Source organism: Diadema setosum, chromosome 19, assembly GCF_964275005.1.
Source record: "Diadema setosum chromosome 19, eeDiaSeto1, whole genome shotgun sequence".
NCBI classification, from domain to species: Eukaryota; Metazoa; Echinodermata; class Echinoidea; order Diadematoida; family Diadematidae; genus Diadema; species Diadema setosum.
Window position 1 is genome coordinate 29061852 of NC_092703.1, and position 17121 is coordinate 29078972.

At 39.8% G+C, this 17121-nt stretch overlaps 1 protein-coding gene across 1 annotated transcript; it reads left to right on the plus strand.

The window, feature by feature from the left end:
- Nucleotides 1–51: 51 nt before the first annotated feature.
- On the plus strand, nucleotides 52–16725 carry LOC140242770 (tryptophan--tRNA ligase, mitochondrial-like). Its single transcript, XM_072322529.1, has 6 exons — nucleotides 52–386; nucleotides 7004–7255; nucleotides 8833–8913; nucleotides 14361–14446; nucleotides 15252–15370; nucleotides 16127–16725. Exons 1-6 carry the CDS (start codon nucleotides 246–248, stop codon nucleotides 16573–16575), a joined length of 1128 nt encoding a protein of 375 aa, XP_072178630.1. The 5' UTR covers nucleotides 52–245; the 3' UTR covers nucleotides 16576–16725.
- Nucleotides 16726–17121: the final 396 nt, after the last annotated feature.

Below are 17121 nucleotides of genomic sequence, written 5' to 3' on the forward strand. Positions count from 1 at the left end.
CTGACCTTCGCGTGTTGCGAAAGCTCGAGTCATCAGCGATCGATCGTGTTGGGCTGTTGCACCACACACTTGGACTACAGACACAGTTGGCTGGTAGCCACGGACCGGCGGCGCCGCGGCGAGTGTCGTATGCTCGCTCGCTCGGTGTATCGCGTGTATGTTCCAAACTACACCTGTAGCTGGGAAAACTTCAGTTTCCTGAACTATTGCCACCGTACCATCGGATTTAGTGGATATTTTGAATCATGGCGTTTAGTTGTCGAGGAATGCGATGTCTCGTGTCACTTTGTGAAAGGCGAACCAGTATCCTAAAATCGCTTCATACATCCAGCAGTGTGGCCAACCCACAGGCGGCCGCCTCTGTTGTTGGTGATGCTGAAACTGAGGTGAGTGCAAGTGTATGACATTTTGACAGTAGGCCCCTATGTAATTTTAGTGTAAGTTTGTTTGATACTAAGTAGATCAAGCTTGGACTACTGTGAATGTAGAAGTGATGGAACTTGATAAGATCGTGTTGGTGGAGATGAGGATTGGGCTTTTGCCTTAATTTGATTTTTGTGAGATAGAACTCTAGATTCTACCAAGAAACCATGCACTTATCAAATATCACAGAGCATACCTTTCTGAGAGGAATTCAAAGTTTATTTGATGAAAATTCAGTTTTGGAATGGCTGAGACATCTAAAAGCACAAGAAAACAAAGTGATCGTAACAGTAAAGTGGGTTCCAATTTTTATTAGGATCGCTTGCAGTTACCTTGTAGGTCTTTAATAACCAAAGGTACACGATAACCCCCCCCCCCCCTTTGTTTGTCCCCGCCGAACGAGTTCGAGCAGGGGACTATGAAACGGGCTCCGTACGTGTGTGTGTCCGTCTGTCCGTCCGTCTGTGCGTCCGTGTGTGATCGATCAAAATGTTCAAAATGCTACTCCTTCGCCATTTCTGACCCGATTTTGATTCTGTTTGCTTTATATAATAGCACTACATGGGAGCTTTGAAACTTCTGTACAGAATTTCAGTTGTGACCTTTGACCTTGACCTTTGACCTATAGTGTCTATTGTACATTTTGCTTCCAAATGCTACTCCGCCGCCATTTCTAACCCGATTTTGATTCTGTTTGCTTTATATGATGGCACTAGGTGAGGGCTTCAAAAATTCTACACAGAATTTTGACCTTTGACTTCTTTGACCTTTGACCTTGATTTTTGACCTATGTTGTACATTGCCTACAAAATGCTACTCCTTCGCCATTTCAAACCCGATTTTGATTCCGTTTGCTTTATGTGATGGCGCTAGGTGAGGGCTTCAAAGCTTCTACACAGAATTTTGACCTTTGACTTCTTGACCTTTGACCTTGATTTTTGACCTATATTGTACATTTTGCTACAAAATGCTACTCCTTCGCCATTTGTAACCCGATTTCAATTCCGTTTGCTTTAAGTGATGGCGCTAGATGAGGGCTTCAAAACTTCTACACAGAATTTTGACCTTTGACTTCTTTGACCTTTGACCTTGATTTTTGACCTGTATTGTACATTTTGCTACCAAATGCTACTCCTTCGCCATTTCTAACCCGATTTCGATTCCATTTGCTTTATGTGATGGCACTAGGTGAGGGCTTCAAAACTTCTACACAGAATTTTGACCTTTGACTTCTTTGACCTTTGACCTTGATTTTTTTACCTATATTGTACATTGGCAACAAAATGCTACTCCTTCGCCATTTCTAACCCGATTTCGATTTCGTTTGCTTTATGTGATGGCACTAGGTGAGGGCTTCAAAACTTCTGCATAGAATTTTGACCTTTGACTTCTTTGACCATTGACCTTGATCTTTTTACCTATATTGTACATTTTGCTACTAAATGCTACTTCTTCCAGGGACATATATTACGCACCGCGTAATTTCTACTTTTCCTTGTTTGTTTTGTTTTGGGGTTTAGGGAGTTTAACCCCCCCAAATCCGGCTGCTTGTCAGCCAATTTTTCATCATATCAAACTATCAAAATTGTATTATAACATTATGACTAAAGCTAAAGGGAATTTTCCACCAAAGACAGTAAATGATGATAATTCTGCCTTTCACATTTCTAGTACTGTACAGGGCCGGCGGAGTGTTTTCAAAAGTGTTGGGGCCCATTTTTCAGGTTTCATGAGCTAACAAGCAAAAAAGAAAAAAAAAAAAAAAGGTCCTCGGCTCAAAAAACAAACAAACTAAACAATAAAAAATAAAGATCTTCAGTGGAAAAACATAACCTTACCGCGCTCACACTTCAAGATCTCTATCTATTTCTATTTAGTGCCACTTACGTACTTCCGGGTTAAGAAAAGTGTTGGGGCCCAAAGTGATGACACCTTGAATACATTCCTTTGTATGGTGCACACAGTTCCGCCGGCCGTGCTGTAACAAATTCCACTATAACCATGTTCATTGTAATGGGAGCACCCTGTGTAGACTACCGTATCTACGCACTTGTTCATTGCAACAATCTAATAATTGGAAATTTTGAGTGACAAGTACAATGTAAGTGTGGTAAGTAGTAAGTGGTCAGTGTATAAAGTGTGGTAAATCCAGTCTCTCACAGATTTTCACTGATTTGTAGCATTCAGTGTTGAAGGAAACCAAAGCCCAACGTGTGGATTGAGTGCGAGTACTCATCAGCAATATTTATAGTGGAACACCAGAGAAAGTTAAAGAAAATCATACAATTGAAAGGTACGAATTCTACAAGTTTCAATGCCATCATTGCTGGAAAAGAAGACTAGATAACTACAAGATTTACAGTTTGTGGTGTTATTTTAGACAACAAAATAAACAAAATATACATGTAAGGAGAATTCCGCTTTTTGTAAAGTCTAATTCTGTATGAAAAGTACTCATTCTATGGACTTGAATACTGGCGTACAAGATGTATAATTGGTAGAAAAAGGGCGATATTATTCCCTCTGCTTTCTGAAAGAGAAAAGTCAAATGCTCACCTCTTTAATAATGCTAGAAAAGTGAAAATATTTAGACTTTTCTTTTATATATTTTCTTTATGTTGTTGTCCATAATGACATAATGAAGTGTAGTAAGTCTCATTAGCCAGCAACGACAGCACCAAAGCTTTAACAATTCATAACTTTTGAATAAATTGTCATATTTTTATCAAACTTTCACTGATGTGTTGTACTAATATTGCTGAGCACTTTCACTCGATCCACTTTTATACACTGTGAGTGTATTTGGTCATTGGTTTCCTGCAATTTTCATCCCTTGTTTTTCCAAACTTTCTTACGCAATGTCAGAGACTGGGGTATGTGGCATGTCGCTCCATGCAGTTAACCCGTTGAGGATGAGTCCTGTGTTGATGCAAAATCAAACCGTCCTCAACGGGTTAAGATTTTGCACACTGGAGACAATATTAGACAGTGCCCTTTAAGGTTTCTTGATGCTTGTGGCTAAAGTCATGTAGATGCGGAGGAGGTTTTCTAGCAGTTCTGGGTCCAGTCACTCAAAATTTAACCTTGTATTAAATGCAAAGTTGTGTCTTGTGTGTTATTTGGAGGACTATCAATTTTGATTCCTAGTTAGGTTGTGTGTAACATTAGAATGCAAAGTTTCTAGTACTAGGCTGTGGTGTGCTGTGTCATGTCACTATATGGCCGAACTGAAGCTAGCCTCTTTGTTTCATATTCCAGTGCTGCATGGTCAGGTAGAATAGAAGGAGATACAGTAGAACAGAGATCAGTCTCTTTTCCAGCAATTTTTGTTTTTCTGTTTATTAGGCTTGGTTTGACTGCATTAATTTACAATGTACATCCTATCCAGTCAGTGTGTAGCATGACATCCTGTCCCCATCCCCCCCCCCCCCCCCCGTGCTTCTGCCTCTCCCCCACCATTTCTTCTTCTTTTTTTTTTAACTGAGGAAAAATATCACACACACAAATGATTTCCAAATATTATGAAATCATATCCCCATTTACAACAAAAAATAGATCTTCAGTGCATACTTCTCCATGAAGGGCAAAAACTTGTTTTTGGCAACATGTTTCCAAAATTTTCTACTACATGTTTCCAAAATGTTCTACTACTAATTTGCCCAAGTACATACAAATGTTTGTTAGATCTTTTGTACTCCTGTCCTCATCTTGACTTTACAGTGTCCCCCCCCCCCCCTCCCCTTCTTCTCAGCCCTCTGTCTAGTACATTGTACGAGATAGCCAGCAGTTCTGACATTAAGATGGTAGGTTGTTGTAGAGAGGAAATGGGGTAAATGATGCCCCACCAAGCAGCTTAGAATTTAGAGATTTTAAAGAGCAAACAAATAAAATCAAATGTCTGTAGAAATCAGTTTGTTGTATCTTGAACAGGCTCATATGTGGACACGTTACAATATTGCTTAAGTGATTTCAAAACATTCTATGGGTAAATGATGTTAGGTTGTTGTAGAGAGGAAATGGGGTAAATGATGCCCCACCAAGCAGCTTAGAATTTAGAGATTTTAAAGAGCAAACAAATAAAATCAAATGTCTGTAGAAATCAGTTTGTTGTATCTTGAACAGGCTCATATGTGAACACGTTACAATATTGCTGAAGTGATTTCAAAACATTCTATGGGTAAATCCCCCCCCCCCCCCTTCTACCTTGCTTGGGTCTGTTGTTTAACCTGTTGATGACGGACTGATTTTGCTATCAACACGCATTTCCCATAGACACCTACCCGAGTATACTCGGGACTGGTCCTCAAGGGGTTAAGTTATGTGAGATTCAGTGATTTGGGATGCTAACTTCGTGCCTTTTTGGTCACAAGAATGAAAGGCAGTTTTCATGCAAATTAGCTCAGACAAGAAGTGCAATGGTCCACAAACCATGCATGAATTGTCATTCAGGTGTCCTACAGTATGTGTCAATGAATCATGCTGTTCAGTTCATTGATTTTAGTCTTTGTTTACTAGTCATCTTATCTCAGTTTTAGCTGTATTGTTCTACGCTGGTGCATAATGGCATCATATCAGTTTCATCGTGGGTGTTGTCCTTGAAATATTAAAATCTGTGGCAAATTATGGGATGTATTACAAAGCTCCATAGCATCTAGCATGGCAATACAGCTCCGGTTACAAATGTATAATGCAGTGGCTCAGTCGGTAACTCTTGCGATTGCGAGGCTGTGGTGTAAGGCCCAGGAAATCTTGCTGAACAATTTTGTGTGTCATCTTGTTATCCCAGGTCTAGTGAGAGGTATGTAAGCACTCTTCCTGAGCAGATGTGATTTAAAAAAAGAAAGAATACAAAATAAAATAAGTCCCAGGTGTCATGTCAAATTATATAAAGTGTAAATGATCCCACTTTGCTCATTGCAGAGAACAGAGTGCAAGTTCAGTGAAGTGGTCTGCCCCACTCAATGCAAACACACACACACACACACACATTGGAAAGTGCGTTTTCAAGTACAGTTGAACCTCTCTTATCCGGCCTCCCTTTATCCGGATCTCTCTATTATACGGACGCAATCTCGCCGTGATTTTTGTTTTAATAATTACGGGAGGAAAGGGGGATTCCTAACTCCTTGAGAACTCCTACACAAACACACATGAATTACATATTACTTCGAACATGATTAACATACATTACATCAAATTTCCTTCCAAATTGCTTACCTTCAGACATTTTAACATCCCCAAACATCCCCAAATGTAACAACGAAAGGTTGCAGTATACACATTACTACATGTGGTACTACAATTCGCTACATCAGTACATGTATACGTAAGTGTATAAAGCATTGAGTCTCCCGTATCCGACCAAATCCCTTATCCAGATGAGCCCCGGTCCCGACTTGTCCGGATACGAGAGGTTCAACTGTAAAACAAAATAAAATAAGTCCCAGGTGTCTAGCTATCACAATTCATTAATTAATGTCATGTCAAATTATATACGGTGTAAATGATCCCACTTTGCTCATTGCAGAGAGCAGAGTGCAAGTTCAGTGAAGTGGTCTGCCCCACTCAATTGAATGCAAACACACACACACACACACACACACGCACACACATTGGAAAGTGCGTTTTCAAGTAATAGGAGTGAAGAGAGGGAAATTAATTTGTAAGAGAAAAACAAAACAGTCCTGGGTGTTCAGTCAGTCAGTCATAACTTTAAAACAAATGGTATAGTTTTGGTTGAGATGGGGATTCATATTTTACATTTTTTGCGAGATGATTTAGTAACCACTCGTATGAAATATTATAGAGGATGCAATTCTAAGAGCAATTAAAAGTTTATTTGATGAAAATCAGTTTTGAAAGGGCTGAAATATTCTAGTACGTACTAAAAGCAACACAAAGTGGTCCCAATAAAAGGCAAAATGTCCATTCTGGCAAGTAGGATGATTTTTTTTTTCTCTTCTTGTTGTCTTGCCTTGCAAGATGAATAATGTCAACATGAGAATACTGTCAAACACTAAAATCTATTGAAGATGAACACTTGAGAGCTGTAGCACTAAAATCTATTATAAAGATGAACAAATTCACATCAAAATTAGTATAAGTGAGAAAATTCACACAATTTATTTATCTCTCATTACTATGTGAGTTGTCAAACTGAGACCTCCCACCCCTCCACATTTCTGTTGTGTTCTCCTGTGTTTGTTTACATTCTTAACATGGCATTTAAAGAGATGGAAATGATAATTAAAACTGATCATAAAAAAAGACATGTGTTTATCTGTTAGACTGTCAGTATCTAAACCACTAAATACTTGTAGAAGCCAGATACTTTGTTATACTGTATGTATTCTTAAAATCGCTTATTACAATAATACAGGTCGTATGTTTAAAGAGTTGATGCTGCTAACTAATAGTTAAAGACTGGATGGTTCATAAAGATTTGGATATACTATGCATGTAGTAAATTGCAGTGAACTGTGAACCATTTTAATACACTGAACAAGTGTATGAGCATGATCGCCGAACCTTGACCCACACACAAACAAACACACTGCATTCTTCACAATCCTGTGCTCAGGTCAGGCGGATCTTCTCCGGCATCCAGCCGACGGGCGTGCCCCACATCGGCAACTACCTGGGGTCCATCCGGAGCTGGGTGGAGCTCCAGAAGGAGCCGCAGACGGAGATGGTGCTCAGCATCGCCGACCTGCACTCCATCACGCTGCCCCAGGACCCCGCCCAGCTCCGGGAGAGCATCCTGACGACGGTTGCTGTGCTCCTTGCTTGCGGCATCGATCCTGACAGGTGTATCCTCTTCCAGCAATCGAGTGTGAGTTGGGGTCAAGATTCAGCTCCCCCCCCCCCCCTCTTTTTTTAAAATTATTTTCAGAGGTTTAGATATAATCGTCTTCCATTAGTGGAATCAAATGGCTATTAAAAATCTCTCCTCTCTCCCTCCCATGCAGGCTTGATGAGTGATGATGGTATTAAAAGGATAATGATGATAGGAATGAACACCATCACTATCATAATCATCATCATCGCAATCATCATCATCATCATGTCATCCATGTCATCCATGTCATGGCATACGAGGGGGGAAATACAGTTTTGTGAATGTTACTTCATAGATTATCTTTTCTTGACAAATGTTGTGGTAAAGATGAATGCCCTTTTTCATTATTATCATGGCTATCATCATCATCATGATCATTAGACTGAGATCAAGCTGGAGTATGATGCTCAGCCATCCAGCATGAGTTAGGGAAAGATTCACTCTGATTCACTCCCGTTTCCATGTTTTGTCATTATATACTCCAAAATATATTACCAAAATTTTTTTATTTTCAATCATTTGACAAAAAAAATGTTGGGGAGTGAGTTTAGGATAATTTACCAACCTTCTTTATCATTTCATCATTTCAAAGCACTTGTTGCATTGATAATTCCCCTTTTAACTCTTTATGTGCCATGGTGGAAACCCCCTGTGTGCCACGTTATTCCGAGACACGAAAGTAGTCATGATTTGAGAAAGAATTCTGTTTTTCCAATTTCTATAACCTCTTCAAATTTCTGTTAAGATGGGCATAATAGTAGGCAAAGTTAAAGAGGAATGCCAAACTTTGTTTCGATATAAATCGTATGATGAATCTATTTTCAATTTCTCTTTCGAATGACTAGTTGCTACATTACTGTAAAGGCATGACTTTTGCACATAAAACCGTGACAGAAACTTAGAATGTACGAGCAAATCTAGTTGGGAACACCACTTGATAGTCAATCACCACATAGAATGCAAGCCATATAATGAGAGGAACAAAAGCATGAAAAACGCTTTCATTGTGCCGCAGGATTACCAGTGATTAGCAATTTATCGATCGTTTTTGGCGGCTTTGTTTGTTGAGCAGAATATGCGAAGTTGGCACGCCGTCGACTGAGCCGGATGTGCCAACGTGGCACATGAAGAGTTAAATAAAGGCTGCAACATTTGTTTTTTGTTGATGCTGTTGCAAAGGGTTTCTCTATCTTTTTTTTTTTTTTTTTTTTTGAGGGAGGGTCATAGCAAAGGTGTTTTTTTTTTTGTTTTTGTTTTTTTTTTTGGGGGGGGGTCATTCTCATGTTCTCTGTAATAGAAAGATGCAAAATTTGCTTATACTTATGGATCAGTGTGTCATGATTATGGCATGACATACAAATTAAGTATAGTATTAGAAAGGGTTTTTTTGTAATTTCTTTTAGCAAATGTTAATTGTGCATTGTACAGTACAAAAAATACACACTCTGATCGTGTGAATAAACTTTTATGTAGTGCCTCGGTGATTAGTGTTTTTAGTAGCTTTACAAGAAGATTTCACGAAACAGTAATGTTAACAGGAGGACAAATTTTTGATGTGAATTGGCTTATAGGTAAGTCAGCATGCAGAGCTGAGTTGGATCCTTGGCTGTAAGACGACCATACCAAGACTAGGCCAGTTCCCTCAGTGGAAGGTGAGTCCATTTCACATCCTTAAACTAAACTCTTACATACCCATATGCAAGGATGCACACTGGCACTGGTCCGACGGTCCAGGACCATAAAAATCACTGTTGGACCAGTACAACTTGTAACTTTTACAGGAATGGACCAGAAAAAAAAATGGAAAAACTAGGTAGGCCTACCTACTGGTTCGACAGACAGGCAGAACCAGTAGAAAAAAATGGGTTTTAGTGTGCAGCCCTGCCGTATGTCTGGTAAAGATGGTCTTAATATAGGGAAGGGAGAATGCTTATTGAAAATATCTCCAGTCTTTAAGGTCATATCCTTTGATTGTTATGGAAGAGGCATTTTCAGCATAAAATACTTTCAATGTATACCTTCAATTATCTAAAGGGATAATTGACCTGGTTATGTATAAACATTTTCTTGAATAAAGAATGATTCAATCAAAAGAACAAATTCCCCAAGAGCTATGTGTGTTATGCAGTCCTAGCAAGTTCGTACATTGTATGAGGCAGTATCTTGACAAAGCAATCTACAAAAGAAATGTAATTTGGAAGAATAGGCCCCTACAAGTAATGTATGTTTTTGTTTGTACATTTCACTAGTTTGGCAGTCAAATTGTTGTAAACCTGTAAAGTGTTTTGGTGGTGAAAGATGAAAACATTCTTTGCTGCTTCAGCTTAAAGTGAAAACTAAGTTCTGGTAAGGGCCTGAGAACCCGTCTGACACCATTTCATATTTGCTTGCAATATATCGAAAGAGTCTACAAAGAAACTTACCTGGCTGACGCGGTTTGCCGGAATGATGAGTCGTTTTGGAGTATTTTGAGAAAAATAATAAAAGTCGGTAGACTGACTTTTATTCCAGAAGGCTCCAGACTAACTCGGTCTTAGGGAAAACTCGACCCTATTTCAGACAATTTACACACAGTTCGTGATCGCCATGTTCATCAGTACTCTATACTGCAGGTACCAAACGAGGCCTTGATGAGCAGACAGGAAAGTGCGTGCTAATCCTGTACAAAACAAATGGACAGCGCGCGGTCCTCAAGCCTAAATACGCACATTACCTCAGTTGCTGAGACGCGCGGTCTTTGAAGTTTTTGTTGTTGTTTATCAAGCGTCTTTGATTGCTTTTAGAGGTGCTTGAGAGGCGCACACTAATTTTGCATGCGCGCCAAAGAGGTTTTTGATGCGCGCGTTGTAACAACTCGGACCATTACTGCGAGTAGCCAGAACGCTACAATGTAGTTTATACAGGCCGCTCCCATATGCATAGTACAACGCTGTACAATCCAGAGGGACAACCAATACAACTCATCCCGCCGTCAAGCACAGCGAGACCGAGTTATCCCCGAGTCCGAGTCTAGCCTGACCCCGTTCGGGTAAGTTCTGAGACTGAACGTTTTTGGTTGATATTTCCCATTTTCGTTGTTACCCATCGAATATCTTGTTATTACAGCGTTATTCCGCACATTTCCTAGGCACACGTTCACATTTTGGAGCAAAATTTGACAACTTTTGCAGGCGTACCAGAACTTTCTTTGGGCTTTAAGCTTGTGCATTTATTTGTGTGATAATTTTCCAAGATCAAGGTTGCAGCCCAATGTGGATTATACTTCCAGAAACACATCGAACTCTGATGTTTGTAAAATCAGAGATTAAATCTTTTGAGGACGAGCTGATTTTTGCTACAATCCGCATTTCCCGTAGATACAGTATCTCAATATTTCAGACAGATAATATGACTGAGTTAACGCGGAACTAGCCTTCAACAAGTTATAAAGGTTAAGGCTCATGGGATCTACCTGGTAGTCATCTATTCATCTATTGAAATGTGGAGCTGCAAGGGGCAGCTGTATGTGGTTCAAAACTTCAAAGAGAATAGGGTGTACAAAGTTTTGTAGTATAAACAGGTCTACAAAAGAAGACTTTGGCAAGTGTTCGTATGTGATGTGGCTTTTGTGTGTTGAATGGACGCATACAAGGCTATTCATATACCATATTAGAAAGAAAAAAAAAAAAAGGAACTACCACAAAGTATATAGCACGTCCACAAGGTCACACATTGTTGCGGCATGATGTATTGGCAAAGTGTTATTGTTATCATGAGTTTATCTCGTGACTTGGAGGATACCCTCTGTAGCACAGACATGAATGCCAGAGATATCAAGCTGGGGTTAGTCATACATATTGCTTGAAGGTTTGGGGTTAGTCAGTTCCCAATGAAGGCAATAAGACCATTTCAGTAATGTTTTCAAATTCAATACATGGTTCATTCACCAATGCAAGCCTCCAAGGGCAAGCTTTGTTATTAAAGGGAAGGCAAACCCAAAAAGCAATGTGGATTGAGTGAAACCAGCAAAATTATTAAAACACATCAGTGAAAGTTTGAAGAAAATCGGACGATCCATGCAAAAGTTATGAATCTTTTAAGTTTTGGTGTTGGAACCACTGGATGAGGAGACTACTTGAGGTTATGACGTATGAGAGGACAACAATTTATAACGAAAATATAAAGAAAATTCCACAAAAATGCATTTTTTAATGAAAATTACAAATTCCATCAACTTGATACTGACATATGTTAAGGGTAGCAATTATTCCCCCTGCTTTCTGAAAGCAGTTAGTCAAGTGCCTTTTCATAATGCTAGAAAAATGAATTTTTGTTGAATTTCCTTTATATTTTCTTTGTATTGTTATCCACTCATATGTCATAACCTCTAGTAGTCTCCTCATCCAGAGGTTCCAACACCAAAACTTTAAAAATTCATAACTTTTGCACTGATTATCTGATTTTCCTCAAACTTTCACTGATTTGTTCTACTAATGTTGCTGCTTTCACTCAATCCACATTGCTCTTTGGGTTTACCTTCCCTTTAATAACAAAGCTTGCCCTTGGAGGCTTGCCCCACATAGCAACAACTGAATTATTCCTTCTGTACCATATACTACAATGTATGGATATTTCTTTTCCTACAGTCTAGTAATCGAAGCATTTCATTCACCTGTTCCCTCCCATTCAGTTCCATAGGCAGCAAGTTCACTTGGTTGCTGCTAGGTAGGGCAAGCCTCTGGCAAGCTTTGTAGATGTTAAGGGCAACTCTTGTGAACAAATGCTATGCATAGAATCTGAATACACATTACAGAAAATATTGGAAGGAGCAGGTGTACATTATGCTTCGTTACTATACAGTCAGAAACAAAACATTGATATTAGCTGTGTTCAGACGGAGGCAGTTTTGGTCGGAGTAACTTCGGAGGAAGGGTCGGAGGAAGCTTGGTCGGAGTAACTTCGGAGGATAGGTCGGAGTAGTGCCCGTCTGAACAAGGTCGTGGTAACTTCCTCCGCGGAACTTACCAGGACTTCTTCCTCCGAACGAGATACTCCTGAGTTTTCTCAGGAGTATCTGGCTACCACGACTAGCCGGTCGGAGTAAATTGCCCGTGCAGACAAGCCCTCGGAGTATCTATGAACATACATGTACATACCTTACGACCTAGGTAAAACTTCCTGGGTCAAATTGCAATGTTGACATTTTGCGACTGCACGTGCGCGTGTAGTGCAATTCTAACCTTGTCGATCGTGACGAAAAAGCTAGCGCTCATGCAGAAATTTCCATCAACAAGAATGGAGAAGACAAATGCCACTGGTAAAAAAAACAATCGCATGGTCGATGTGCGCGGCGCTACCACTTCCGGAAGTTACACCGACCCTCTCGCACATAAATTGGTTGGAGTTTCTTCCCACGACCGTCGTGTGGACACAAGGGTCGTGGTAAGATATGCATTAATTTGAATTTTAATTGCCATGGCATAAATTTTTACTCCGACTAGAAATACGTCTGAACATGGCTATTGTACTACATTACAGAAATGGGGGGGGGGGGGTAGGAAGGGGTGGAGAGGGAGGTAGTGTCCAATAAAGGAGAATTCTGTCTTGAAAAAGACCTTCCCTGCTAATCAGGTGTCAGACTCAAGGATTGACCTGTCAAGACTGTGTGATTGAGTCTGGGACAAAGTTCATTCCATTGTCCCTGAGCTTGTACCAGTCAGTATCTGTTCATTGGCACTTGCTCCCCAAGGGTAGATATGGGTAAATCAGAGTAGATCATGTGTGTACCTGGACTTAAAGTCATGGCCTAGGGATACCCCTGCCAGATCAGGGATGAAACCCTGTCATTATTAAAGGGACCGTTTAGTTTTGGTTGAGACCTAATTTCAGATTTCTAACATTCTGTGGTGGGATAATGAGAAACCTTTTATAAAATATGAAAGAGCATGTAATTCCATGAGGAATTCAACATTTACATTGTTAGCATGTATTTGGTGAAAATTGGTTTTGAATTGACAGATATCCAAAACAGAGTGATTCTAATAAAGTGTGGGACCCAACGTTTATTACGATCATTTTGTTTTACTTTGTTTTTGGATATTTCAGTCATTCTAAACCCGATATTCATCAAATAAACTTTGAATTTCTCTTAAAATGGTATGCTCTGTACTATTTCATAAGTGTTTTCTTGGTATCTCGCAAGAAGTTAAAAGCCTAATTCTCATCTCCACCATGTACTATCCCTTTAAACCCGTTGTCTGTATCCCTTTGTGTGCCTTGTGTGCTGCTGATAGCCACAGTAAACCCCATAGCATTGTACACATTGTCCAAAGTCCCTGGTACAGAAAGGGTTTAAGTTTAGGGCATTAATTGTCTTTGTGAAGATAAGTCCACCACAGAGTTTACAGTATTCAGTGGCGGATCCAGAGGGGGGCGCAACCGGTGCAGGCCCCCCCCCCCTTTATTTTTTTGTTAAAAACAAAAGAAATCAGGCAAAATTAAATGAAACCCGGAAGTGGCACCAGAAATATTAGTTACGCCCCCCCCCCCCCCCCCCCACCTTTTACAAAATTCCTGGATCCTCCCCTGGTATTAGAAGCACATCATGTTTCTGAAAGTAAGAGGTTAGGATTTATGGTACAATTGCTCTGATGTGCAAATAAATACAATATTTAGAATTGCATTTTGATTGCAGAAAGTAAGCCTTTTGAATGCCATCAGATGGGTCATGGATCAGGTGGCAATATTTTTGTGTTGGTGAATTTGTGCCCAAACAGTTATTCACAAAATTTGCAATATCAGAACCTCACCAAAACATCAGCTTTTACATTATTACTTCATGACTGTAGAGGGAATATTCTATCTATTTAAAGTACAAATCATTCTTGTTTTATTTTGTGTGGCAAAGGACCTCCGTTCTGTTTTGTATTTGCGATACTAGATCGCTCCAAGTTTACCCACAAGGTTTGATCTTTGATATGACCTCGAGTACCAGTGGGCCACAATGTTATCTACTGAGCGGGATATTGATACGGGAGCTCTGATGATCTTTGTCTACGAGATAATTTTATTCTCGTTACCAGACCGTCATGTCTTCTGACTTCCTATCTCTCTTTCCTAGTCCAAGGCTGGGAATGACAAGTCCAAGTCCTGCATCGGTCTTTTCACCTACCCCATCCTTCAGAGTGCAGATATTCTTCTCTACAAGTGAGGTTACCATGGCAATAGCATTATTATCTCTCATGTACAATGTATACTTTTTTCTTTATTTTGTACAGAAGAGTCACAGTTTGTTTGTCTTCAGCAGAAACCATAATATGATGAAGATTCTCTTTGCTTTTCTTGTAATGACTTGATATCGTGCTTGGTGTGTTAACATGGCAAATTGGATCATGCAAATGGTTTGTTTGCGAGAGATCAACAGTGAAATGTACATAATCTCTTTTTCATAGATATTACTACGATATGATTCCCATCTGCAGAGCTTGGCTTTTAAACAGTGCAAAGCCTGCCTCTTGTTTCAGTGCAATCTTGCAAAATATGATGTCCAAATTAGTGATACTTGTATGCAATGGTTAAAATGGCACTTGCTAAATGAACATCTTCTACATATATAATGGATATTTTATTTTATAATTTTAGTTTTTGTGTTTTTATATAATAATTGTAATATTGGAAACTATATACTCTCTTTTAATTGAAGTTCTTTTTTGTATCAATGCCCTTAGTAGTGCTAGTATTAAGTGCTGTAGATATAAGTGTTATTCATCATTATTACTGTTTTATCATTACTTTTAGCATTTTCATATTTTTTCTGCATTTGTGACAGCATTTCAATTTGCTATGACTGTGTCTATACCATGTAGCAAGTACATATATTGCATTAATTACATCGATGTCCAAATGTGTCTTGTCTGTGTATAAAGTTTACCACATATACAATACTCCGATGCATTTGTTGGTCAACACACAATATGACACCTTTTACCCTGTACGATGGACATTCACACAGAGCAACCCATGTTCCTGTCGGTGAGGACCAAGTCCCCCACTTGGAACTGGCCCAGGACTTGGCCCGCATCTTCAACAATGCCTACGGAGAGTTCTTTCCAGCCCCAAAGGCAGTTGTGGGTAAGAAAAAAAACAAACAAAAAGAAGCAAGCAAGCTCCTTTCATTCCTGTAATGATAATCGTCCTCTTCAGATCATGTGTAAAGCTTTCTAACTCATGTACAAAAGTGTATACTGTAGGCACTTTGACCCCAGACCTCGGAGGGAAGTAAAGAAAGCACTGGCCTGGCTTCCAGAGATCACAATAATAACTCAATGTGTGTCACTATGTGAACCCCCTGTGTGCCACATTATTCTGAGACTGCAGTGCACAAGCACTTTTGGCAAACATTCTGTTTTTCAAAGCTATGAAACTTTTTACAGAAAATTTTATAACGGATGTGCAATGAGTAAATATGGAGACTAAATTCCAAACTCTGTTGTGATGTTCATTTCATGACAAGGCTATATGATTATTTTTCTTTGAATGGCCAACATCTATGATATTCTTCATGGCTGGGAGGCATGATTTTTGTATTCCTTCCTGTTGTATTCCTTTGCTTGTTATCTTTTGTTTTAAAGTAAAATTGAAACATAGTGACACTTCATTAGTGTGGAACACTACAGCATGTTCTGTGATCATTGAAATTTTGACTGCAGAACATTCTTCATGACTAAAATTGATTAGAGAAGATTCGATCAAGTTTGAATTAGTTCAAACCTCCTGTGTGACATGTGTTCATCAAAAACGTGTTTGAAGAAAAATTTGGCTGTTCTAAGTGATTCATAATGTGAGCTAGGATTAAGCTTCTCTTTGTTGCTTCAATTATGCTTCCAGGTGAATTCAGAAAGGTCAAAAGCCTTCGCAACCCTGAGCAGAAGATGAGCAAGTCGGAGCGGGACCCAAGGAGCCGTATAATGCTGACCGACTCCCACTGTGACATCAACGAGAAGTTCAAGAAGGCCAAAACCGACTTCACCACGGAGGTGACGTACGACCCGGAGTCACGGCCGGGGGTCTCGAACATCGTGTCGATCCTGTGCGCGTTCACGGGCAAGGACCCCGCCAATATATGCAGGCGGTCTGAGATCCTAACGACGGCGCAGTTCAAACTGGTGGTTGCGGACGTGATTAGCGAGAAGCTGGCGCCAATTCGCGAGAGATTCCACGAGATAAGGGACGATGTAGCCTACTTGGAGAGCGTACTTAGGACTGGGGAGCAGAAGGCACGTGAGATTGCGCAGCCCAACTATGAGAGAGTTAAGAAGATGGTGGGCTTGTCATAGCAGAAAGCTGGCGAAACCTAAAGAGCTGCTTCAGTATCCTCCATCAAACTGTCATACCAAGCTTGGAATGTGACCAAGTTGGCCTCATGGAATTTTATGACAAGTCATCTCAAATCTTTTTATATTTTTTCAATCAAATTTGGAAAGTTGAATGCATATGACGGTGGTGGATGTACATTGTACGTGGATGTCCAGAGGTGTCAAGTTCATCATTGATGTGTGTGTTAGACCCTAACAGTGGGAGACATTATGATGGGATCTCCAATAGATCCTTGAAACCTCTGATATAGAAACATATAAATTTCTGTGGTGAAGGGTTATGTTCCAGACCCATGACTCCAAAACCTTGCTTGAATATTTTTGAGTATTGAATATACAATCACTATTAATACTCAGTCACTTCAATGTCTAGTCCATGTGCACTAGCATAGATGACACAATGCTGCGTTCACACGTGCTTGCATTCATCACGACTTTGTTATTTGTACAATGCTGCATTCACACATGCTTGCATTCATCATGACTTTGTGATTTGTGTCCTGCCAA